Source organism: Pterocles gutturalis, unplaced genomic scaffold (assembly GCF_000699245.1).
Source record: "Pterocles gutturalis isolate BGI_N339 unplaced genomic scaffold, ASM69924v1 scaffold20260, whole genome shotgun sequence".
Taxonomy (NCBI): Eukaryota; Metazoa; Chordata; class Aves; order Pterocliformes; family Pteroclidae; genus Pterocles; species Pterocles gutturalis.
Window position 1 is genome coordinate 33,077 of NW_010138826.1, and position 26,016 is coordinate 59,092.

Genomic DNA, 26,016 nt, shown 5'->3' on the forward strand with positions numbered 1-26,016 from the left:
AGAGAGGCCATTAAAACAATCGTCAGCTGCTTGCAAAGTGCAAGGTGTCTTGGTAAAAAAGAAAAAGAACTACGTGTTTGCATTCAGAGTGAGCGTGCTGGATGGAACATCTCCCAGTGTGTGCGTGCGTCCCGGCAAATGAACCACCCTTTCAGAAAGAATATTTCGTATTTAAGGAATTATTCCATTTAAAGACCCAAGATAATGCAAATTATATAGTTATAAAAGGACAATCATGGTGGTTGGCAGTTTTAAGGACCAGATAGTTTTGAAAATTTTAAACAGCTTAAAAGAATGTGTGTCTTTGAAGATATTGCCTTCAAATGCATTCCAAAAACCTATTTCTGTAAATATGGAGAAATATAATTCCCTTGACATAGTACATGAATTGAGCAGGGAAGCTAATTTAACAAGCATCTCTGACAGTCTGAACGACAGAACTCGAACACAAAATTTGTATTTTTGTACTTAGTACAAAAAGTACTTTGTGAATGGAAATGAAACGGTTACTCTGTGGGTAAAGCCTATTTACTTTCTGGACTCAGTGGTTCTCCGACATCTCCTGTACAGTTGTGCTCCGCAGCTGACGCACATGTCCTGCCCATGCTGGTTTGTACAGCCGTCTGGTAGTCAAAGGAAAAAAAATCATACCATATGCTGCTGTCCCAATGTCACAGTCCATTAAATAAATGGCCATCCTTATTAGTCTTAAAAGGGGATTTTTAGCAAAGAAAAAGAAAAACAAGGCCAACACAGCTCAGACAACAATAGCAACAAATCGAGGTCACAGGCAAGCGACCCCAGAGCTACTCTGGGCATATGGGCGTCTCGGCCCTTTTCAGGAGAAATTCTTACTCTGCTTCCCATTAGCCTTTGGCTGACTCACTGCAGAGGAAGTTGTCCTCATTTGGCCTCTCAGCTGCTTCCTTCTAGTTTCCACCATCTGAACATTTTTTTTTCCAGCAAAGCTGATCAATTCATTTCTCTAGCATCCTTAAGATGCTCACGAGTACCACAGGCACCCTGCATCCTGGGTACCCTCATCAATCTTCCTCTTGAGCATCTGGGTGGGAAGTCAGCCAAACTACTCAATTCCTTTTCCAGCAGAAAAGAAGAATATTGAAAAGCCACGCTACATAATCTATCTGCATACGACACATCTCAAAGGACCAGCGTGAGTCCAAGGTGACTTCTGCAGTCACCCATACATTACATGGATCCTGCCTGCAGTAACACAAGGCATTTCTGATCAGCACGTACCACACCTTCAGCATTTTGCTATAAGTGCAAAACCACTCTAGTTCACAATCTTCATGACAGCAACATCTAACCAGTTGTAAATCTATGAATAAGTACATGCTATCTAGATTTTTCTAGATCAGAATCCTATTAAGAGAACCCACGAGGCAGCACGAGCACCCCTGGCCCTGAAGATCTCCAGCGTGGGTATGACAATGAAGAGGCTTCCTGGGAAATCCATCATCTATTTCCATAGTTTCCGGACAAAAACTGCTCTCCCATTTTTTTCCGCTCTCAGATCTCAGCCAAGGCAAACACCAGGTTTGCTCAGTGTCCGTGAAGTTTAGCATCTCTCTGGAATTGGTGAGGTTCTGAGAAATAAACATTACCAGACCTGCCCACCTCCCGAGAGGCTGAGAAAAGCCCTAGCGTGGTATTGATGTGCCAACATCAACCTGTAGCGCTTAAAAACACCCCTTCTGCCTATAGAGTGAGGAAAACAGCCATCATTCAACTCCTCCAGGAATAAACCACAAAAATACACAGAATTATAATAACTAGAGACAGAATGCAAATACTTTTGTATTTAAATAATCCAGCAATCATTTGATGGACACCTTTTCCAAAATGCTCCATCATAGCCCCTACCACCTGAGCAAGCGTTTAGACAGTTTCTTCCACAGTCTGCACTCACACCCAAGCCCTCACCGCATCCGCCACAGCATCCTCGACACCAGAGCTGTTGTGATGCGTTGCTACAAGATCAACCACTGCTACACCATTTATCTTCTTCACGCTTTCACTTCTGCATTTATGAGATATCAAAGAGCACCAGGACATCTGTCTGGAAGATCTGTTCCCATTTTCTTTTCCCTTTGAGATCTGCACTGAAAACAAAACATGAAAGTTTAGGAGATGTTTTTAAAATGGTTAAGAGTACGGACCTGTGCTCAACAAGCAGCTCCAAAAGCAGCACAGGTCACATCTCCTTTTATTATTGCAACTCTAAAATGCGGGGACAAAAATTGTGTCACCACAGTGAAGGCATATGAAGTTATCCTGTAAGATTTGAGGAAGAAGTAATATAAAGACAACAACATTTCAATTATTGCTTTTCAGTGAGATGCCTCAGACTACAAATCTTTCTGGAAGAAAAGTATCAGAAGTGCATTAATTAACACCTGCACCTCACGAGGCAGCGTAATATCAAAGGAATTCTTCCAGACAGGATTGGAAAACACAGGGAGGGGCAAGGCAGGGATCCAAAGTAATGATACTATATTTTTCACAATTTCCGAGTCTTATTTAACTTTTATTATAGAATTCTGGCTAAGGGAAAAAAAAAAAAAGCCTAAGTAATTTGGTTTTGTTTTTTATACAGACACTGAAATGTTTTCCATATAGTCAATTCTCCAGTTCAAAATAACAAAATAATCAACTGCAGAAGGTTTCTCTACCATCAGTTCTGTTGTACTTCACATTTCTACATTTCGAGTCTTTCTGGAATTAACAGAGAGAAATGTTTGAAATGCTCTGAATCCCGCACGCTGCCCAGCTGGGTTTTGTTGGTGTTTGATCATACTAGAATTCTGCTGTGCTTCCATTTTAATGAAGTTTTCTATTTTTCTCTTAATGAATGTTTATTATATAAACCAACACAAACAGCAACTAGTGATTACTCTTACAGGGAAGCACCACGTGCATCCACCTCTTGTGCTATTTGCCGACGCGTAGCTATGGAAAGGGTGGAGGATCTACGGAGACGCTTCCTGATGACAAAAATAACACGGCATTGTAAATTTAGAGGTTATAAATCCTAGAAGTTATTCTTACTAATCACAATAATTAAGAATAACACTATGTCAGGCACAAACCTTGCTGCAGGAAAAAAAAATTATAAAGGTAAGAGATAGAAAGGAAGGTAAAAGCAGTAAGAATAAACAAATAAATAGAGGGGGCATCTTGTTTTGATTCTGGATAAATAACTCCCTTGCCATGACAACACATCTTAAAGATCCTTGAGAGCCCACTTCCTAAGAAGTCAAAGCACTTGGCTGGCAAAGATATCCCAGGTGGGACAAGGGGGCTCAACTCGTCATAAAATTTTAGAAGCTTATTATCTGCTATTCTTCAAGAAGCTACCAAAATACATTACTGGAACTAGTAAGTACTATCAAGCATCTTAAAAAATTTATTATTACAACCTCTCCGCAGTGTGACTGTTATAAAGTCCTCAAAATTTAGTCCAGACACTGAAAATAAAACCACGCGGATTAAGGACAAATTTTCCCCTCTGAAAAAAAAAACAAAGAAAATTCTACTCCAAGTACTCCAACTATTTTCCAACACAGGACCGAAGTAGGTTGACTTCAGCATTCAAAAGGCATTCTGATTTTAAACAGATTTTAAAGAAGTTCTACAACTTTTCTACTCATTACTGTGTTTAATATGGACATATGGCCAGAGTCTGCTATTCTTGACCAGTGGCACCAGTGACACTGTTCATTCCACTGGAGATACGGTTCTGTCATCGTTTCATTATAAACACCTACTCTAGGATGCTTGTAACTCAACAACAAAAACATGATCAAGGTTGAAACATGGCATGCAAGGTTTCAGCCCAGGAGCAATCCTTATTTATTATGTTTTGAATCAAAACTTTTCTAAAAAATGATGTTATTTTTTCTTTTGAACTCTTAAGTTGCAAAATAAACACAAAGTACTGTCGCTATATTATCCTCATAAGCCTCTTCAAAATAAGATCTAAAAAGAATCCAAATAATTGCAAATAACTACCAGTTAGAGAAGTGAGAGCAGCGCAAATTAAACAAACGCTGGAGCACCCTGAACATCAACTTATATTTGCACATTTCTGCTCCCTGATATATGTATTTTGTCACGTAAGATTTTAAAGAAAAGGTCTCAGAGTGACAAAACCAGTCTCAGCGTGACAGAATCCCATCTGTGAGTGAACAGAGATGACTGAACACAAATACCTTAGACCAACAACTGCAGAGACCATGTATTGGAGCCAGCATGTGCATCATTAGATCAGATAAAAACATTTCCCAGAGCTGGAGAGCCACCTCTTGTCACCGTGGACAGCACGGGACGTGAGAAGCTCCTCGTCCTTCTTATCGTCTCACTGATCCACATAAACAAGTTGCACCCAGAAGAATTGCTCCCGACCTGAATTTAAGCTCGAGGCTTGCTGAGGATGCGTTAGACCTGATGAAGGTTTCACGTCCTTAAAGGCCTGACCATTCTTCCCTACTTATACCAGGTGGTTTACAAGAAAGATATTATTTTTCCCAGTCAGCTCCACTTCTGGCATAACCTTGAACTGTCACAGCTACCGCAGCAAAGCTCTCAGATTAAGTAAGAAGATTTATGAAAATTTTGTGCAGAACAGACCGGTATCACCAATACCATGCAGGCTGTGGTGGTGCGTTGAAAAGCATTTGGAAATGACAATAAGCAATGGGAGACCCACCTCCTACCTCTCCTTTCTCCCTGCTGACAAAACCCTTTTCTAGGGCCATGCCAGGAGGCAGATGAAGAAAGAGGTGCTTTATCTAAAAGCAACAGAAAAGCTGCGACAAAAAAGAGAAGCTTCTTTGAGAAGATTTCTTCTAGAGAAGAATTAATTCTTTTTTTTAAGTCCTCTTTATATTCATGAAACTTTTTTTTTTTTTTACAAATTTATTCACCACAATAATAAACAGCAGTTGCAGATTCCTTGCACACTAGAACTATTTCCTAATAACCAAACTCTGGAAAAACACGCACTGATTTTGTACACTTGGGAAAACCAGAAGGTTCCCCGGATCATGGCTCCTGCTGGGCGCCTCCTTGGAGGGAGCAGCCACCGCGTCCTCCCCTGCAGCGTGCTCCCCAAGAGACAGCGCCAATTAGGCTTCAAGTATGAATTAGTGACGAAGAACAGGAGATTTTCTGCAATATGACACGATTACAAAATTAGGATTACAGATATTTGCAGTACAAATGCTGGGGAACATCCATGAGAAGGGAATTTGCTTTGCAGGAACAATACTGGCTTCTGGAAGTTGAGTATCTTGGCCGTAGAAATGCTGGAAGTGATTAAACAATAAGATGAATTAACTTCTTGCTAAATCATAACAGTTTGATGTGTCCTACTTGTAAACTTCTTTAAACGTACTCGTACCACTCAAAGGATCCAAGACTTTCCCTCTTTTTTCCTAATTAAGAGAAGGGGCAAACCCTCTGATTTCAGGCTGGAAAAAGTTTGGTTTACAACAGAAGTGCTTCAAAGCAAAAATACATCACTGGAAGAATAAAATCTTCCTTAAAAATGAATAATCAATCGTGCTTTACTCTAAAGTAGTAGGTCATCAATTAAATATAGTACCTTTGTAAAAAAAAATAAATGTAGTTTATATTGCAAAGATTACCCTAATAACTCCTAACCTTCTCGGCAAATAGTCTTAAATGCAAGAGTTTGTTGATATGCACAGAGGCATTAAAAAATTTTGTGTATTAGTCCCGACCATTAAGTCAGCGTTTGATTTACAAACCCTAGCCTAGTCCATGGGTACGGGACCATAATAAACCATTGTTAAAGCCAAGCAGAACCAAGATGAAAAAAGCACTCACGTGGTCTGGCAAAGCAAAGTTTCTCAGAAAAAAACAATTTTCAGCTATATTTACTTGCTTATTAAACAGTTTCCCAGCTCTCCAGTGTAGCGCACAACCCAAACGCACTAGAGGTGCCTTTCCTCCCAATCAAACATTTACCCTTCGCCACTGGTGAAAGGCAACAAGATCTCTTTACAACGCCTCGCCTTTTTCAATAAATTTTGCATGAAAACATGTTACCCCAGCACCAAGTTGCCTGCTGTCACAGCGGAGGTATGATAAATGTTTAATGAAAACAACACCACACGGCTCGGTGTCAGCCAACAGCGATCACACAGCCCGGCTTTGATCTGAGCAGACACTTAAAAGGAGTTCTGAGCACGCTTCACACCGCAGAACTCTATAACCTATATGCAAATAGGAGAAAATTACCATAAATGACTTCCTACTGCCTAGCGTGGAAAGAGGTGAGGAGAAAAAAAAAATACAACAAGCTCCAGGAGTGGCTGACGGCTGTCAAACGGAGAGAAGTCCAATATTCCCAATTTACTTCTAATGTCTTCTGCCAAGCTCCGAAAAGCTCACCAGCAGGTATTTCTCACCCAAGGGCCACCCGCAGAACCCGCTGGGACGCTGCCAGGGCTGAGCACGGAAAATCAAACTCTGCAAGAGCCTTGGGTAATGCCGCTGGAAAAGGTGCCCAAGACTTTAGCAAATATTTAAAGACCTAACACACGGAATTAAAAGGAAAAATGAAGGCTGCGTTTGAAAAAAATAGCTCTTCAGCTCCATAGTATGTCAAAGTATTTAAGCAGCTGTGAATCCATCAATGCAAAAGTGTATCGACAGCCTCAGCGAGCATCAGACGTGAAAACAGGGGTTGGGTTTGATCCATGGCACAACACTTCTTTTTTTCTAACAACCGAGAAGTTGCTCTTAATTTATTCCATTTAAAATTGTCAAAAACACTTTAAAAGGTAATCCAAAATTCTGCTACCACGCAAGCTAGGGTGAAACCCATGAATCTAGTAAAAGTTATTTCAAGCTAACAAGCTTTTAGTAGGTGTTTTCCCCTCAATTCAAGAATGAGCAACCATCCTCATGAAAACCATGTCTCAGAATGCCAGAATTTCCATGTTTTTAAGCTAATCAAGACTTTAAACACCAAAGTTCAACAGCACACACACGCAGGTCAATGAAAAGAGGTATGCAAGTTGTTTTAAAACAAGCAAATTAAAAAAGCATAAATAAAATGGGAATGTCATGCTTTGATTAGCAAAAAATAGAGTGGGAAAATATTGTAGTGGTACAAATGTGTGTTTAAGTAAATGAGTAGTACAAAACACTTCACTTTTGAAGGCTTTTGCATACTAGGAATCCTCAGATGTCAAAGTTGCTGGTCTAAACACGGGATTTGGGGGTGGAAAGACCTCCATCAGCGCCTGAGCCTTTGCAGCCGCCTGATCTGCAGCCATCAGGTCCAGCTGGTGGAAGGGGACAGCAGTGTGTCACACACGGACCACACGGCAAACACCATCCGTGGCCCAAAAACCAGCCTCAACCCAAGTGCAGAGGAAAAAACAATTACCACTAGAGTTGATATGAGCCACAAACAAATAAACTCACAGGCTCCTTACTGAGTGCAAAAATTGCATTCTGATGTCCACTTTGGAGGAACAGTCAGGTCCCAAATACATGACTGCTTATAGTCCATCTTCTCATAATCTGCCTTTAGGATGATCTTCATTAGAGCTTTAAAGTAGCTCTTTTCAATAAATACATTCCGAACACACATGAATTTAAACTGAGAGCTGGATCTGGCCCTTGATGTGTCTTGGAGTGCCCCTAAGGATCCGCTCCAAACACAGAGGTCAGAGGACAATTTTTTCCCCTCTATTGATCCCTGCTGTTGGAGTTTCTAGAGAGGCTCTGCAGAATAACAGTGCTATCAGTGCTGATCTAGATGCTAGATCTAGAAATTCATTCACCTGCAGGGTCATCTACAATGGGTTCCTCTCAGTATTTCACATCCAAATGTACACCTGACAGTCATTTTTTGGGTCCATTTAGACCTTCTTCCTCCTACTTCAGAGAAAAAAAAAAATAAATCTGAACAACAAGTTGAGGAAGCAGCACCATCATTGTGTTAGTTACAGCGGAACGTGCCAGGAGGAAAAATAAAATCCCGTGTTGTTTTGTTTTTTTTTTTCCTGTCCAAAGTGGATCCAACTTAAAACAAGAAAAACCCAAACATTTGGAGGAGGCATCACCGATCTCGATTTACTGTCTCTCCCAGGAAGCCAGCTGATGGAGCAAATCATTTTAGCGCTTCCTGGTCTACTCCAGCATCACATGAAGGGTGCAAGCAGTGACATTCCAGCCCCGGCAGCAAAGGGGTGTGCTGCAGCGGACCGGCATCAGTTGCAGAATCTGCGAAGCCACTCGGCTGCGGGGGCAAGCTATAATAAGAGTTTTCATTCTGACCATACCCACAAAAGGACATCTGACACCCCTAAAGACAAAAAAATCCAGAATTATAACACACACCTTCAAAAAATATCAGCAAAACCAACTTGCTACCTTCTGCTGACCACAGCCAAAAGGCCCTTTAGTTACTGGAAAACAACAAATTCTGTCTTGGTGCTTTCCTCAGAGATGAGCACCAAGACAGAACAAACGAATGATCGAGTCTCTCTGCTGCTGCAGAAAACAAAGAAAAAAATGCCAGAAGCCAACAGACGTACACGGGCAAAAGGTTGACTTGGTTTGTGTTGTACCAGCCTCCTCCCTAGACACCCATCAACCAAGGACAAGTGACCTTCCTTGGCCAAGGACTTATTTCCTTTCCCATACTTTCCACCCAAAAAGAAAAGAAATACAAAGATAAATGATCCAGAGGAAGAAAGCCGAGAGCTTGGGAGGCTTGAGGAAGCCTCATACAAAAACACAACTAGAAACCATCTTGCTTGGGCTCATTTTCCTGGAGCACACAGAAGGCAAAGACAAACGACACTAATTCTCTTTGTTCCTTCACATGCGCATTTTCAGAACACTGCGGGTTCACCAAGGTCTATAACTGAATATTCCACAAAAAAATAATTGTGCAGTAATTGCAAATAGCAATTGCATCTGAGACCTCTGTCTTCTCAGTGTACTCAAGTATGTTGCTTTGCAAAGCCTTTACCAAACAGCAACGTGACGCTGACACAGTCTCAATCTTCAGAATGACAAATAACCATAAAAGGAAAAAGCTTTCAGATCCATATTCTCTGTACCGATATACTTTGATGACTCTTTGATTAAACTGAAAAACATGTCGTCCCCCCTCAGAAAAGTTTATGAAGCACAGATTATATCAGCACCACCCTAGGTACATTTCATTTTGTCGTCTAATAACGCTCCAGGTAAGAAATCCTTGTACAAAGCCGACCAGCCAGAGCTCCAAGGAAAATGAACTGATGGCGTAAAATGTTTCTATTATCAACTTGTACTCTTTGTCCTAACTACCTTGGAAATGACCCAAACAGGGCATTTGGTTTTCAAATTTAGCATAAGCAATTTTTAAGTTATCAAAACATAAAGATAAATTGCTTGCTTAAAAAAAAAATAATCTGGGCACTTCTGTGTTCTTCCTCCAGCTCTCTCATATCGATCCCCGATACACAAGGACACAAAGCCACGCAGTACGCTAACAGCACTGCCAGGTACTCCAGCGTGACTGAAAATGTGCTTCTACACGCAGCCCAGAAAACCTCTCACACACCACATGTTATGGATCCTTTCCTTCATTTTCTCCTTCAATAAAAAAAATTATTTTGGCTAGAACATGTAAGCTTCTCCCCAGGTCTTTTAGAAATATCAAAATATATTGGAAGTTCAGGTAAATGGGTAAAAGGCAGCTTGTTCATGACTTACTGGACATTCGTTCAAGAAACGTGTGGATGTGGTGCTTGGGGACATGGGTTAGTGAGTTAGGTGGTGTTGGGTTGATGGTTGGACTTGATGATCCTTGAGGTCTTTTCCAACCTTAATGATTCTATGATACTGCAAACATCTCAGGGGTTCTGTTCACATGGAAAGCTACTGATTGCTGAAAACATCCACAACAAAAAGAGACAAACATCCCACATGGCTTAGTAAAATGAGAATATCCCTTAAAATGAGTGGAAGACTCCACTTGACGTTCTCAGCAGTCTAAGTAAAGTACTGCAAATAAGAAAAAAGCATGCAAATAGCTCACCCTGAATATTTACATAATCAGTGTTATGACCATGGTAACAAGGTCTGAGGGACTAAGTCACTAATACCATCAAGCCATAAAACCAGGGAGGCAATGGTGAGACACCTCCACGCACACGGGTGAGGATGCTACTCCAGAAATTCCCACCGAGCGTTCCAGTGGGAACCCACCACCGAGAAATTCATGCAGCCACACACCTGGGTCTTCCTTTCTGGAACCAATCGCATAAACAGGGAAAAGATCAACACCCCAGTACAGGCTGCAGGAGATGAGGGTGTGGAAAGCAGAGGTAACTACATAAATGGCCTTTTCTGAAATCTGTAAAAGCAAGATGAGCAGTGCAGGACATTGGAAGCAGAACCGAGGCTGACAGGAGGTTTGGAAAGGAGTCCATCGTCCACCCACAGCAAGTGCTTCTCCTGAAACTGGACTTGGAGCCACAGATGGAGAAGGGGAGGTGAACAGGGAAACCATCTTTTTGGAGGAAATAGTCTCCATACTTTCCAACACTCTTCATTTTTTCCTTAAACTGTGGTTATTGTGTATTGGAAAAGCATTTATATTAATCCATTGATGAAAGCTATTTAGCAAACTTCAACTCAAGGGGGGAAAAGCATTGTAAATTAAACCTTCATCTAGTTTGAAACATTGCTACATTCCAGAATTTTTAAATACTAAGAATCACAGTTCAAAGATTTGAAATAATTTCCACTCAGTTTATATAAAATATCACGTACTAGAAGCAAACCAATTTAAAGAAAGTAAAACAACACTAAATTGTTCCCTGTTTTTATTACAGTTATATTGTTTGTCATTTCACTTACCCATGCTTCGTGCCATAGATCTCCTTTTCTTTTCCTTTGCCCTTCTCTTTTATTTTTTCCTTCTCTCTGCCTTTACGCCGCTCTCTTTCACGAGACCCGCTATGTGTTCTCCTATGACTGGATCTTTCACTACTTCGACTACAAGAACGTTGGCGAGGTCTTGAGCGTGATCTACACAAAATCCACAGTATTACAGTTTAGCAGTCATGCATTTCTCACTGTCACTGTATGTTAGATTTGTTATACAGCCCAACTATTTTAAACACATTTTCAAGTCATTTTGTAATTTAATACTTTTAAAGAGAAAGCCGACAATTTATCAAAAGAAAAGTGAAGAAGAAAGCATTGTTCCTGCTCTGTGGGAAGAATGCAAAATAAATTAAACCACACTATACAGTATTCACCCATTAACGAAGCAATTTGGTACTACCAAAGTAATCTTTAGAGCTGCTGGAGAAGAAAAGGAAAGGAATTTTTTCTTTAATATTAAACTTTAAATTCATAAGTTCCGATCAACTTAGTTTGGCAAAAAATCAAAGAATTTACAGCTGCTACTAAGTCCTTGTATTGACATATTCAATACATTATAACTAACAGCAATGTTCCAACAAGGACCAGAAAACCCATCAGTGATGTTTCCAAACCCATCCTGAGCTTACAGAGCTGACACTGGCACCCAGCTTCTTAATATCCAGTTCAGATTTGAAACACGCTTTGCAGAAAACCTATAAATAGGCCAACCCTACGGGCCCAATAATGCAAGAAACTGAACACAGGTGCAAGGGTTTGTGCTCGTATTGGGTTCTTGGTCCCAAGTTCCTACACGGCTATAGGGTACCCTGTTCTCAATCATGTTATCCGCTCCTCTGTAATAAATAGATGTTGTTACTGATATCCTTGAGTGAAAAAAGATCAAGAAGTATTACAATATGACTGCTTCTACATGTATCCAAAAAAACATTTTTGTTATTCCTGAATTTCTTTTAGCTGGTTTTTAAACTTTTAATTTATAATTTATGATCTATCAATACATTTTATCTATGGTACAAGAGTAGCTCCAGACAACGAATATTTAAGAAAACAGCAGTTTGAGTTTGCATTGTTTCTATTACAACGCACGTCTTCATAAAAGTTCTGATGGCAACTCATTGAAAAGTTTCATTAAGTACCGAGAGGGCTGAGGGGGGAAGGGCGTTTTTTAGAACAGTATAAAAATGTCTTTAGCACCTCTTGGAGTGCAAAACTCCAAAGACCTTTAAAAGCAGAAATCGCACACAAACGATCACTCAATTTAAAAGGCAACAACTGTTTAATAAAACTCCACGATAGAAGCAGCGAAAGAAAATACTACATCCAGATGAAGCTATAAATCACATTTAGGAAGAATGTTGGTATTGAGTCTGGAATTTGTCCAGCGCGCTGGGGTTCCCGTACCTGTTCCTGCCATCGAGCCTTTCAGCCCAGCGCTGGAGGTCAGACCCTCCGTTTTACGTTTCATTCTGCAGATGGCATCTCTGGCAACACAAGCTCTCCTACGACGGGTCACGCTATGAGCGATCAAATTACCACTTCGCTGGGGTATTACGAACTACGGAAGGTTTGCCGCCTCAGAATGGATTTTTATTATATCATCACAAATTAAAAAGCATCCATCCAGTCTTTGGTCCTCAGGTAGAAGAAGTTTTGATCTAAAAGAGTATTCTGGATATCAGATTGATTTTTTTTTTTTTTTTTGGGTTGGCACAAAGACCCTAGTTTCACAAGCACCGTGATGAGGCAGGCACAGATCTACAGACCCCTGCCCTACGGACTGTTCAAAGGTCACCATGACTTCTGAGAACTCTGCAGGTAAGATGCAGAATCAGAAACAGTAAAAAAAAAAAAGAAAAAAAAGCCACAACCAAAACAACCCACCACCAAACAAAAGCACCCTACAGCAACACAAGCCCCCTGCATCTGATGCAAGCCCTCGCCTTACTGAAGGGTGCAGCCCTTCAAACAGAAATAACACAGAAATCTCAAACAGTTATTGCCGAGAGCTTACTTCTTCGGCTCAGATTTGACCTTGTTTCACATCTACCTCTCGCAGCTGCAAACAACAGCAAACTCAGTTCAGATCAGCTGGATGCTCAAATCCTAGATTTCTGTTCGTTCACGTCTCAGTAGGATGAATGGCAGGTATGCTTTATATTCAGAAAAACAGCTTTTCAAAATTAAAACTCAATTTGTTGCATCACATTTGTAATAAGGCACTTACAACAGCACTAACAAACTTCTGTTTTCTTTACAGAAGCTGTCACCATTCTTTCATTTGCAATCTTTTCAACCCCTAAAATGTATTAGCCTAGAGTGATCAATAACAACCGTTCATCCTTTGAGTTTCACAACGATAAAACATAACACATCCAGCTTGTGTTCCCCCTCCCAGTCACACAGGGGCGGCAGGCAGATGACGATCAACGGGATATTACAGTGAAGATCTTAACAAAAAAGTGAAGTGCCACTCCACAGGAGCCACCTCGGCAGGACACGCCGGTTCAGTCCATCCTCCAGTTCCCGGAGCCGCTGATCCGGGCTGTGGGTCAGCCCCACACAGGCGCCGACAATCCAGAACTGGCTTCACGCAGAGACAACTTCAGCTTGGTCGGACTTGTTAGCTCAGGTAACAAGCTGGCGCCTGTCGAAGGGTCTTCAGGCAGTTCAGGGGTGAAGGCTGGCTGCCTCGGGGGGCTGCAGCCCCCAGCCCAGCGGCAGTGCCCTGGTTTGGGGCATCGATAGAGGGAACGGCACAGAAAAAAGTTGCCAAGCGGATCTAGTGCATCTTCCTGCACCTGAATCGACTTGCAATCTCTTCTATGCATCTGTTCTGCAGTAGCTAAGATGCACTTAGGCAGGTATAAATATAACCTAAATAAATACAAACCTAATGGTTTATCTGCTCGGTCCAGGAGGGAGCAGCCAAGCCAGGAGCGCTGAGGAACGAGCACACCCCAAACCAGCCTGTTGATGCAGCACAGACCTACGATGGATCCACACAGACACAGCCCGATCTCCTCCAAAGATGGGTTTTCCATCATCGTACAAAGTTCTGTGCAAATACTTAATTTTTCATTATTTTCCCTTAATGCTGCAGAGCTACAGCGCTCCCAACTAAATCTACCTCTGCCTGCTAACTTCATTGTGTTGACTTGTATTGACTACAAACAGTATTTACAAAGCCCAGACAAAGCAACATAACTCCTAGTCTTCTGCTAGTCTGAAAAAAAAAAAAAAATCTTAGGCACTTCTCACTCAAGTAAAGAGGCATAAAAATTTTAAAATATAACTGCTTAACTGTCTGAGTAACCGCTTAGTATATTACGAGTAGACACATCATGTAGTTTTACCATATTTTGATAAAACAAAGGAAGCACAGAGACCAAATACTCAAAGATAACGACACAAGATGGTAAAAATACCGAACTTTGCAGAACAATTCTCTAGAACAATTTCATCTTGCATGGTAAAATAAGCTCTGCCAGCAATACTTCTGAAACGGAACCGGGATGAAGAGGAAGCCAGCGATAAACCCTCCAAGAACTGCTGAGCTCAAGCAGGTAAGACCACAATCTTCTTGATCTCTGCGAGCGCGTGCGCTCTTAAGAGAGCTCTCAGTTTCTACGAGGTGCCAGAGGAAAGGCCGCTTAGCAACAACTGAAGCAAAAGCCACAGTTATGCTGATAAACTGAGTGATGCTGCATCGCCTCCAGCACGCGTGAAACCGAACCTCCTCGGGCCGTGGAAATGGGCCAGCGCTGACACGTACAGGGACTGCGCAGTGCGGAGTGGGAACTGCAACACACCTAGGAAAATAAAAGGCAATGGTTTCTCCCTACAAAGAGGTTTTCCCTGCATTCATCAAAAGTCAAAATATGAGCTAAAGCTTCTTTCTCCCCAAACTGAAAAGCTCAGGGAAGGGACTGCCCAAAGGAACACACAGAAGAGACTCACTTTATCCTTTAAAAAAGGCAGAAGATATAATCTTAAGGAAGGGAAAAAAAAAAAAAAAAAAAGAAAGAAAATCAAGCATTTTAAACAGGAGAAGAAAAATGAAGTTATTTATCCAATACAGTTAAGAAACCTTGAAGCTAAAGAGATTAGATTCAGAGCAAGAGGGAAGCGAAAGGTATGCAACACCATGTACTGAGAGGCCAAAAAAATCTATTCAGAAAGCAAAGAATTTATACCAAACCATCTGAAAAATACAATGAAGGAAAAGTTTCTCACCAAGGATGCAGAAGGATGTGCTGGGTTTGCATACAGGCAGTTGTTACTGCTCTTCCTGGGATTGACTTATTGGTAAGTACTCCCAAAACAAACTGCCTCTGAAACCTTCCCTCTCACCTACAACTGTTCTAGGACCTCAGTATCTAAACCTGCCCGATTTCCCCCAGCTCAGAGGGCAGCTCCAAGCTCTCCCCCATCCCAGGCTAACTGAACCCACCTGCTAATACAAGTCAAGACTAATGCTGCAACCCCAAACAGGAGGTTCAGTGAACCAAGTGACACGAGGACGACCCAAGGAAGAAGCCCTGATTGCCCATTTAGCTTGGCCTTGTCTGAACGCACCAGGTCCCAGCCAGGGACCGTATGGGCAGATCCCCCTGCAGACATCAGCACGGAATTGAGACAACATTTAAAAGCAAGCCTGGAATGCTGTAAGCTTCAAGTCTTTGACTTTGCAATCCATACACCTCTCTCCACTTCATTTCTGTGCTGTTTCTTCCCCCCAAATCTCTTCTTTCTTAGGTAACACTCAATATGGAGCATCTACTTTTTGGGGGGCACCTGCAGAATTTGAACAATGAAACCTCAAAAATTTAGCTCATGCTTTGACAACTTCAGGTAAGGCTATCCACCCTTCTCTAGTACACCAAGGCTGCAGGTAATTAAAAAAATAAGATCAAGACCAACAAGGAAAATGAGGCTCCATATTGCCCAAAATCCAGCCAGTGTGGAGCAGCGTCACCCCAGCAGCACAGGCTGGGCTCCGGACGGGTCGGTACCAGCCCCGTCCCAGGCTGTGCACCCTGAAAAGCTGCACTCAATGCCACACAACTTCATTTTACAGTACGGTACCATCTTAATAAGACAGTTGTCTTTTTTTTTTTTTTTTTGCCTATAAGCCCAAAATCCTAAAATATTTGTTTTAAGACCACTTTATGCAAATTCCTTACATTAATGCAAAATGCACAACAGGCTCTTGCCAGCGGAAGATAATTCCATAAAGTGAAAATGAAAGGATCCTGAACTTGCTACGCAGTGTGTAACAAGCTGCGGCACATTTCCATTTGCAGCATGAATGAGTTCACCTGTATGTCCCTATTAAAATATCCCACTCTATATACAGAACAGGGAATAAAGCTGTAACTTTATGAAATGAAGCTACAAGTTACCTGTACCAAGAATCCCTCAATAAACAAGAACAAAAGCCCACAGACCAAGCAGAGAATAAAGATTTTTCTATTTTATTCCTGTTGAAAAATAAAAATAATTCCGATTATTTATATTAAAGCAAGTCCCAAAGTGTTCAAATCATCGAACTACTGGAGGGGAAAAGAAAAAAATAATAAATCCCAAGCTGGAGAGTAGCCCGCCAGCACGCACCCCCCTTCCCCCAAGCCAGCACCCACCAAACACCCACCCACCATGCCAAAGGTTAAGTCATTTAGTCAAGTTCAAAGATCTTCAAAGAGTTCTTAGATCCAGATAAGCCCATATGTTACCAAAATTCTGTGAAAAGCTATTACTTTCCATTCTGCTTTTCATGTCTAAGTTACAGAACGCACAGATGCTTGGCATCACTCAGGATCCCTACATTCTCACACCGGCTAATCAAGGCTCGCCAAGAACTTTCCTATCTAAAATCCTCCGAAATGTCTTTATTCCATCAACACTTAGTCCACTTGTAAAAATTGAAAGTATCCATAAAAGCCCATTCAGTTACTGCACAATAAGTGTTAATTTGCTAATTTCTTCACAGGTAATCAATTAAAATGTAAAATATTGGATAAAATTAGTTGCACTAAATTTAACAGCTGCTCCATAAGCATAATTAGTTTCACAAGGGCCATATGTATTCCGAGCAGAGACAGAGTTGAAACAAATAAGCAGATTTTAAAACAAGTTTGAGGAAATCTGCATTTAATTAGCAGGTGGGCACTACAACTGCATAATGTTTTTATACATTTATATTTATGAAGTGACAGAAGATCTAAAGGCTTTTTAAAATGGCGTTTATTGTTTGAATGGGAACTGTTTTGCTGCATGCTAAAGTGATTTAAATCCTTATAGCTCCGCTTTGAAAAAATCATAAATGGTGAAAGAAAACATGTGGAAAACTGTAAAACTAGAAAGAATTTGCGACAAAAAGCAGATACACATACCATAACCAAAAGGAAACTACACTTAATTAAATGTACACTACATCTGGAATATCAGCCTAATAAAACGTGAAACTATTAATTTTCATTGTTCTAAAGGAAATGAGGTCAGTGTCGTTTAGTATTTCCCCAATTATATTGCACTAAAGCACCGAGCTGTATCTTCTAGGTACAATCTAATCTTTTCAAACCACGACAATTTGAAAACAGGCACCGAGATAGACTTATTTTAAAATGGAAAGAGGAACGAGAACGCAAACACAAGGCAGCTCCGACAGCGGAAAGCCAGCGTTCTTTCAGTGCAGGGAAGTTTCTGAAAAAAGGAGCAACTCTGGTGGCAAACAGCAACCACCACTCCAATGGACATTTCCGAGAGAAGTTCTTCCCCAGCGTTCTCCTAAGTGCCTCTCACCTGACACAACTCTTATTAGATTATTATTAGCTCAATAGCCACAAACAAAACCCAGCAAACTCATGCCTCTTTAATACTTCAGTAATAAATCAAAAGTCTGGGGAAGGAGAAGGGAACACAACGGCATTGCATCAAGCCCAGATATCCCCATTGGCAATAAAGACACCGCGCCAGCACACAGCTATCGCAGCACAGCGACTTGTTCTCTTCCAAAGCACGTTAAGAGAAAGTTTCTTGTTTAACTCAACTTTACTAACAAGAAAAAAAATCACAGTGCAAGTTCTTGGGGAAGGTAAAATAACTCCAAGCATCAACCGCAGTTGTTCCGAGAGTGGAAATCACCGATGCTACGCTTTTTGTTTTTAAATGCAAATACCACTACCTCTATAAAACATTTCAGGTCACTATTAGTTTACAACTTTAAAATATATGTATTTGAGGAAGTTAAATAGAGATAATATATATTATAATATAGTTTGTTTATTTATTGTTAAATATGAGGTGAGCGAAAATGAAATAAGGCAGAAGCAGAGAGTCAGCTTTTCGGGCTGAAATGAGACTGGTGCTAAGAGGAAAAAGAACCTGTTTCAAGCCAGCAGTTTAGAGGGTTGGTAAGTGACGAAACAGAGGGGTACTAAAGATAGTTACAGCATCATCCACAGTGCCAGAGAAACGCAAGATGCCATATAAACAATAACCGGGACACTCAAGAACACGGTTTGCAGATCTGAGCCCCTGGATTCACCAGATACTGCCACCAACTCCGTTCAGCAATAAACAATTCTCCACCTGTAAATGGCATTCATTACACAATCAAAATTTGAAGAAACAGTACCCAAAATTCCAGTAAACTGTAATTAAAGAAAGTAGTTACTGAAACAGTGGCATGAAGAGTACGTAAACATGGCCAGGCAGAAGAGCAGATGGAGAAGTCACTACTTCTAGCCTCGTCTATTCCCCAGCAGTCCATTTATTACAAATCCAGTTCTCCAGACTCCAACCTTCTACCTCTTCTCACTTCCAAAGAAGACTGGAGTGCCTTCTTTGCCACAACACCTTGACTATCCTACAACGACCCTGCTTCCAGGAGCTGCTGGATGCTAGAGATGCTAGATCCAGCGCCCACAATGACAGCGCATCACCACAAACGGGCTGGAAAACCTACGGGAGATCAACAACTGGGTGAGAAAGAACTGGCTCCAGAAAAACATAAAGTTGATTTAAATTGTGTCAGCAGTCCTTTGCTCAGAGACTTGCTTCTAGAGTTCTGTCTGAACTCCTTGCCTATGGAGTGAGACAGAAGAGAAAAGCCAACGACAACCCTACCAGCTGGAGGAGCACTTCAACAAGAGCCTTCAGAGATAACCAAAACCAGGCTTTATTAAATGTTATCTGAAAACCAGAAATGTAAATCGGAGATGAAACAGCTGCTATTCAAGCACGGAGATAAACCATTTGGTTTTGCCGATGGGGTTTCACAGAACGCCTGACAAAGGGAGTTACACTCACCTGTAGGGACCTAGAACTCGCTTCCTCCATCGAACAGCTCCTTGAGGAGCGTTTCCTCGCACGCAGAGGTGTGACCTGCTCGAGAAGGCCAGATGCACACCACAGATCCGTATGGAAGTGCACACACTAACTGCAGTGTTAGTGGAGACACATTATTTTTGCATTCAGCCCAGCAAACGATATCTCCTATTTTTCTACAGGCTTCTTCCTGCAGAGGAGCAGCTGCGGCCAAAGGCAGGGTAATGAAGTGTGCTGGCCGGGATTTGGGAAGGGAGAACAGCTGTGTGAACAGCTCCCACCGATCGACCAGAGCTGGGAAATGCTCCACTCTGTTCGTGATGGCAGGAGGGGATTCCCTCCCCGCTTTATTTAACTGCCCTGGATATAACCGGTCCAAAGGAGCTGAGGATCGTGGGCTGCATCTTCACTGGGGAGGAAACGTCGCATCACTCATTTCCCTTGATCTGGTGAAGACTCTGAATTGCCTCCCTTGGCTAAGATTTTTCCTCAAACCAGCTTTAAGAACACATCTGTTCTTACACGCAGGGAATTTCTCTCGCATCTTTCTTTTTGTAAAAACTGCCCCAAAACAGGTCTTTTTTCTAACCCTGCACTCATGTCATCATCTCACGACCGCACAGAAGAAGCTAGGATTTCATTCTAATAACCTTTGGGCAATAAAATTATAAACAGGAGTTAGTACACCATCCTGGCTGCTAAATAAACTCAGAACAAAGCCACCCCTCCCATTCCCCATCCTTTCTCATTCCAAGCAGTTCTAGCAGCCTTGAAGTTCTAGACTTGAAGGGCATGAAAACACATCCACCTACACAAATGTACGCAACACCCAGCTGCATCTACACTGTATGTATATAAACTCCCATATAAAACCACAGTTAAGGTTGATAAGTAATTACTATTCCAGCAATCTGTTAACAAAACAAAACAAAAAAAAAAACTCAAATTTTTTTTTTTTACATTCTTTTCAAAAACAATAATGGGAAAACTTGAATTCCATATGAACGGATAAGGTAACATACTATTAGCAAGTAAATTCATCAGGAATGTAATTAATGTTACATACACGTGCAGTTATTCTATTCCTGATACAGCTGGAATCTATTTTGAAAAACAAGGGGCCGGCTTACTTTCAGGCCTCTCAATAAACACGCCAAATGACTCGTTTCTACACCACGCAGGCATTAGTGACTCCGCATCTGCTAGGACAGGAAGATCTGGATGGATCACACAGCCATGAAAAAAGGTCAAATTCATTTTCCAGATGGGATCGCCATCCAGGTAATTATTCATTGTAAATTTGACAACACCTCCGATATTGTTAAAAAGTTAAGGAACATAAATGAGAGATTTCAAGGTGGAATAGTTCACTTCCCTAGTGCCTCGGAGAAGTTCAAATGAGTTACGGGTAAGTGCTACTCTCCTGTCTCTTTGACAAGACTGTAAAACATCTAAGATCGAGGCCCCCATCATGGTTCGAGCTTAAAGATGCAATACTAATTACGTATACTTACATCCACAAAGAGACATTAGCTGAATGAAATTACCTAAACAGATGCTTCAAATAAACTTACACCATGGGACACTAACTATTCTCTTAAACTGCAAAAAAATGCCAAAAAAATCCCAACCCAGGGCATTACAGCACCATCGTTGTCAAAACTGAACCAACAGAAAAAAAAAAAAAAAAATCTCAACATCTCTCATTCTTCAACACTGCGGAAAAAAAAACCTGCTTAAAGATAAGATTAAAGCATATGTTTGTCCTTAGAAACAAACACCTAATTTAAAAAACTGGAACTTCTGAGACAGACCCGACTCAGGTGATGAACAGAGGTCTTGAATGATGCTTTGGAAATACCACTTGGATGAAAAGCTGGGTGTCTACTTTTACTTGACTGGTAACAAATTAAACCATTACTCTGTGCTCACAATTAAGAAAAATTGAAAGTTTTCCCTTTAATTCAGTGATAACCAGACTTCTGAGGTTCCAGTTTTATGAGATGTAAAAAGTTTGAGGTCTTCCAGCTATACTTTTTACCACAATAGGTTTATGAAGCATATAGAAAGACTTTTAGAATATCATCTTGGCTTTCCAAATTAAAAAAAAAAAAACAACCAACATATTTAATGAAAATAGCCACAACTGGACAATAGGCTGAAGTCTCTGAAAATTAAGACATAAAGGGGCTTTAGAAAATCCTGAAATACACACACCAAAAAAAGCAAAAAAAAAAAAATCATGCCATACAGTCAAAATCTTCTGAAGCCACAACAAACAGTTTGTAGGTTTTATCACTATTTTCCAATAGCAATATTTCCAACAGAAATGCAAAGATAATTTTCTAATTTACATGCAAGTTAGATGCATCTTGCTTTTGTATTTTGCATTTCACAAACACAAAGTGGACAGAGGAAAGCATGGTCTTCCTGTAAGACCCTCCTAGGTGACCGCTGACCAGCTCGCTTGCTGGGGACTGATGAGGAACACGGAGCTGACGGGCTTATCGGCTGCAAAACCTGCGTTACTGGAAGTTATCACCTACAACCCTGGTGTGTTTCCCAAACCCCTACTCTAATGACTAATTAAAAACTCCAAGGAAGCAGGGGGAAGAAACTCTGAAAATTCCTCTTAGTATTCTAAAAAAAAGGGGTTTCATCATGGAACCGGCAATTGTTACACAAAATACTGTAAAACAAAACATACCAAAAAGAGAAGCAACAAAAATCTGGATTGTTTAAAAAAAAAATACATAAAGTAGCAAAACTACTTGATCATTATACTCCAAAATGTACTATGACTGTTCTGATCAATTGACGATACTGCTCACACACTAATCGATACCAGTCCCAATTTAAATGGGTAAAGATCAATTACATCCTGATTTCTACATACCTATGACTTGGTTTAAAAAAAGCTTCTCAGTTTTACAATGGAATTTTCTTCTAAGCCTTCCTTTTTGTTTCAAACATAAAATAACAAAACCTCGCAAAGCCACAGCAAACCCACAAAATAATCACCAACCAGCGCTGCATTTCCATCACCGAGAATACCACCAAAAAGATAGTGAACAAGCAGACTCCAAAAAGAAAACACTACCTACTGTGTCCCTCGAAAGCTTCAACAACCTCTTCCCTACAGCCACACCACGACTCCCAGAATATTGACACTATCATGGGGAAAGTGGGGGGAGGGAATTGGATCATTATGGGATTTCAGAACTGAAAGGCAGCAATATACATTAAACTAATGAAGTCCTAAGCAAGGAAAGCTCACCTGCCACCCCTCCAGCAGTCCCTGATGTCCCCATGCCCACAACGCCACCGCTGGGTGCCTGCGGCTCGGTGGGCTGGCAGACGGGTGGTTTACTGTTGGGTATTTCTCATGTCTCTCCAACTCAGTTATTTTCCCCACACCTGTTGTCTCCTGCTACTAATCAACCTACCAAGTCTTTGGGGCTGAAATTCCATTTGGAATCCTCATGGATACTGCACAGCACACCCAGAGCTTGCTCCCTGTCCAGCACGTTCCTAGTGTAAGTAACACAAGGGTTGGTTGACTAACCACAGGCAATCGAGATGTTCCTACGGCTGAGACGATGTCGTCTCTAACAACCTACTGGACTTCACGCTTGTGATGTACTACAGACTTGTTAACTTTGGTTTCCAAGCTTCACTTTCATAACATGCACCAAGCTTTTGATCGTACCAGCTTACTGTAAGGTATGTTCTGAACTAAGGTCAAGACTTCATTGGATTATTCAGACAGTTCGATCTTTTTAATTTAGCCGAAGCATGGGAATACTCCATAATTCAGATCCTTTACCACAGTCTTCAGGAAAGCTTTCATCAGAATATTTAAGCTCTTACTTTATCCTGCTGCCTGACCTGCAACATTCATCCTTCTGCTCCTTCCAGGCGCAGGGTGAGTAACAACACATCCTAACAACCCCCAGTTACCTCCCCTCTGAGTAAGGGGCTCCACTGACTTAGACTCTAGCGTTGCAATCTATCGCCCTTTTGCAGGCTGGAGAACTCTTGAAATACCCTGATTATAGCACACACTTGCTCACTGGGTCTTGCAGACGGGACAATCCATGATGTAAGGCATGTAACTGTGCAGATTTTGTCTTTATCCTGTAAATCAGATACAATTAAGGACCCCCACAATGATGTCCCTGCACTGACACACACTCCCTTCCTTCTCCGTGTTCGTGTCCATTCTGCTGTCTGCCCTGGTTTAACTCACAAGGTCTTCACAAGGAAATTTAACAGTAGAGTGGAATCATGGAAAAGAGAACCCTTGTGTTCTCATTTGACAGTCAAAATACTTACGTTGGAGACTTAAGAACAACCAGCTGACCTGAAATTAATAACAGAGAATAAACAGATAATTTCAATGAAAGGCTTGCTTGAAATTCCCCTACATTTCCCATCTCTCAGACAGATTTCCTCTTTGCTCTCCCCATGCCCTGCCCAGCAGCTGTTGTCTGCCTCCCCACTGAAAGATAACCTACAAAGTGATGTTTTTAACAAAACCATATAAATTCTCAGTATATGCACATCTTCCAGGAATGGACAGTTTTCCAAAAAAAAATTAAAAATAAATAAAATAAAAAACCACCAAACTTGGGATTTTTCAGACAAACAAATGAAGCAAAAGATTCAGGGCAAGAAGAGCATTAGCCACTGTTAGTTTTTTCTGTTGTTCATTTCTACCATCATTTATTTGTAAGTCGCAGCACATGGCACAACACTCGGGCAGCATGGAGCACAGGAAGCAGCACGGAAAGTGACTGCTTTAAGCCAGAGAAAAGCCCCGAGGAATGGGAAGTACTGGCCGAAGCGGCTCATTGTTCCAAAGCACGCCAAAGGGCCCCGAGAGCAGGGCTCTACAATGCCCCAGGGAATACAAACTGATCTTCCCGAGCAAACCCCAAAAGGAGAGCAGAGGGACTCCTGTCTGCAGGGAGGACGAGCCTTTCTCTCCGCGATGGGGTCCGGACTGAACCCCAGATTCAGCACAAGCGTGTTGACACTGAAATTTGGTAATTGCATAAAGGTATGTTTGAAGTTCTCACTGTGCACAGGTTCATAACTAACGTGACAGCTACACTCACGGGATTCCCACTGCACGCTGCACTACATCAAACTATACCCATCAGTAGGTACAATTCTGACTAACACCCGATTTTCCAATACAACCAATGAGAAAGTTCAAAAGCAGATTAAACCTGTTGTTCCATTCTAAAATGTATTTCCTAGGCACAGTCTTGATCATCGACAGAGCAGCACCCCCATTGCCACATATTTGACGGGACTTCATAAAACAAAACTCCTCATGGTATCAATAAGAAAGGCTATTGGTACTTTACATAGCTTTGCTGTCTTGAATATTTATTTACAAAAGTGATCTCAAAGACTACCATTATAAAAGTCTCAAAATAAAAAAAAATAAAAGTTTGAAAGGATTCTGCAGCTTGCCTTAAGGATTAGTTTGCATTTTAGTTTATGCTACCACAACTCACTTGCTTTCTCCCCTCATCTGTTATTTGAACTAATATTTCATGAATACATGTCATTTTTGGGGGTTTTTTTTAAGTGAATAACTATTTTCAATCACTGTAACCACAACCAGAACAATTATTTTTAAACTCACGTTTTAACATTAAATTACTAGCATCACATTTTCGTAGCAAAAATGGCAACGCTGACCTTTCTTTTATTAGCCTACAATTTGCTCACCGGTGTTTTCTTAAGCTGTATGAATGGCTTATGTACGCTGACAAGGTCCCACAGCTGGTTATGATTACGTTCAACAGGACAACGCGCTCATTGAAACCTTTCACAGACGCTCACCTAATGGGATGTCACATTAAATCTGACAGCGTAAGATAAAATAACCACGTACTAATTATAACATCTCACAGAGGTCGTTTCCAAATGATATTCACAACATTTCTAATGTCATTATTGACAGAACCAGCGCGCTAACATCCGCGTGAGTTTTTAAACAAGCGCGACGATTACGCGGCTTTCCTCTGCCAGAAGATGTCCTTGAACCTACAGAGCTGTCAACGTCTTGGAAATAGATGCCCCTAACTACCAAACTCTGGTGAACGTCAGCATTCGATTCGACGACTCCTTGCTTCCTCTCTTAATGCTTAATGACTAATTCCTCGGAGATACCCTTAAAAGCCCTAAAATGTTGTCCTTGGGTAGAAACTTTCACTCAGCAATCAATCGGGAGCAAATTAGACGGTTGTGTTGAAATGCGCTGCGCTGTTTAAGCGAACAAATGAATGAAGAAAGGTAGTCTATGGGAACATATGCCACTGCACTGAAGTTGCTAAAAGGGTCTGTTGGAAGAATATTTGGTTTCCCGTGAAGCTAATATGCCATAAGAAGGGACGGTGATGAAAGAATACCAAGTCATATGGAAATCCAAATATAGTGACAGACACAATTATTTTACTAATTGCTAACGAATACAGTCAAGTGGCTTCAAAAAGCAAAACTTTGCTTGGACTACTTCAGGTTTTGACCTCTGCATGAGCAAATGCATTTCAAACCCAAGCCCACCAAAATTGATTAACGGCGCCAGCCAAGGCCAGCGTGTAGTTGAAGCTTTTTTCCATCTATCACATGGCCCCGAGGATAGTTAAATGAACCTTAAAATGGCTACAAACAGCTCAATGACTACACAGACTCCTGCCAATTAGAAATAATTAGGCA

At 41.2% G+C, this 26,016-nt stretch overlaps 1 protein-coding gene across 1 annotated transcript in view; it reads right to left on the reverse strand.

The window, feature by feature from the left end:
- Positions 1–10,919: 10,919 nt before the first annotated feature.
- LOC104468877 overlaps positions 10,920–26,016 on the reverse strand; it is a 30,514-nt gene continuing 15,417 nt past the window's right edge. The window contains exon 4 of the mRNA XM_010083154.1: positions 10,920–11,091. Coding sequence (XP_010081456.1) covers positions 10,970–11,091 — 122 coding nt within the window. The 3' untranslated portion in view covers positions 10,920–10,969. The remainder of the gene's footprint in view (positions 11,092–26,016) is intronic.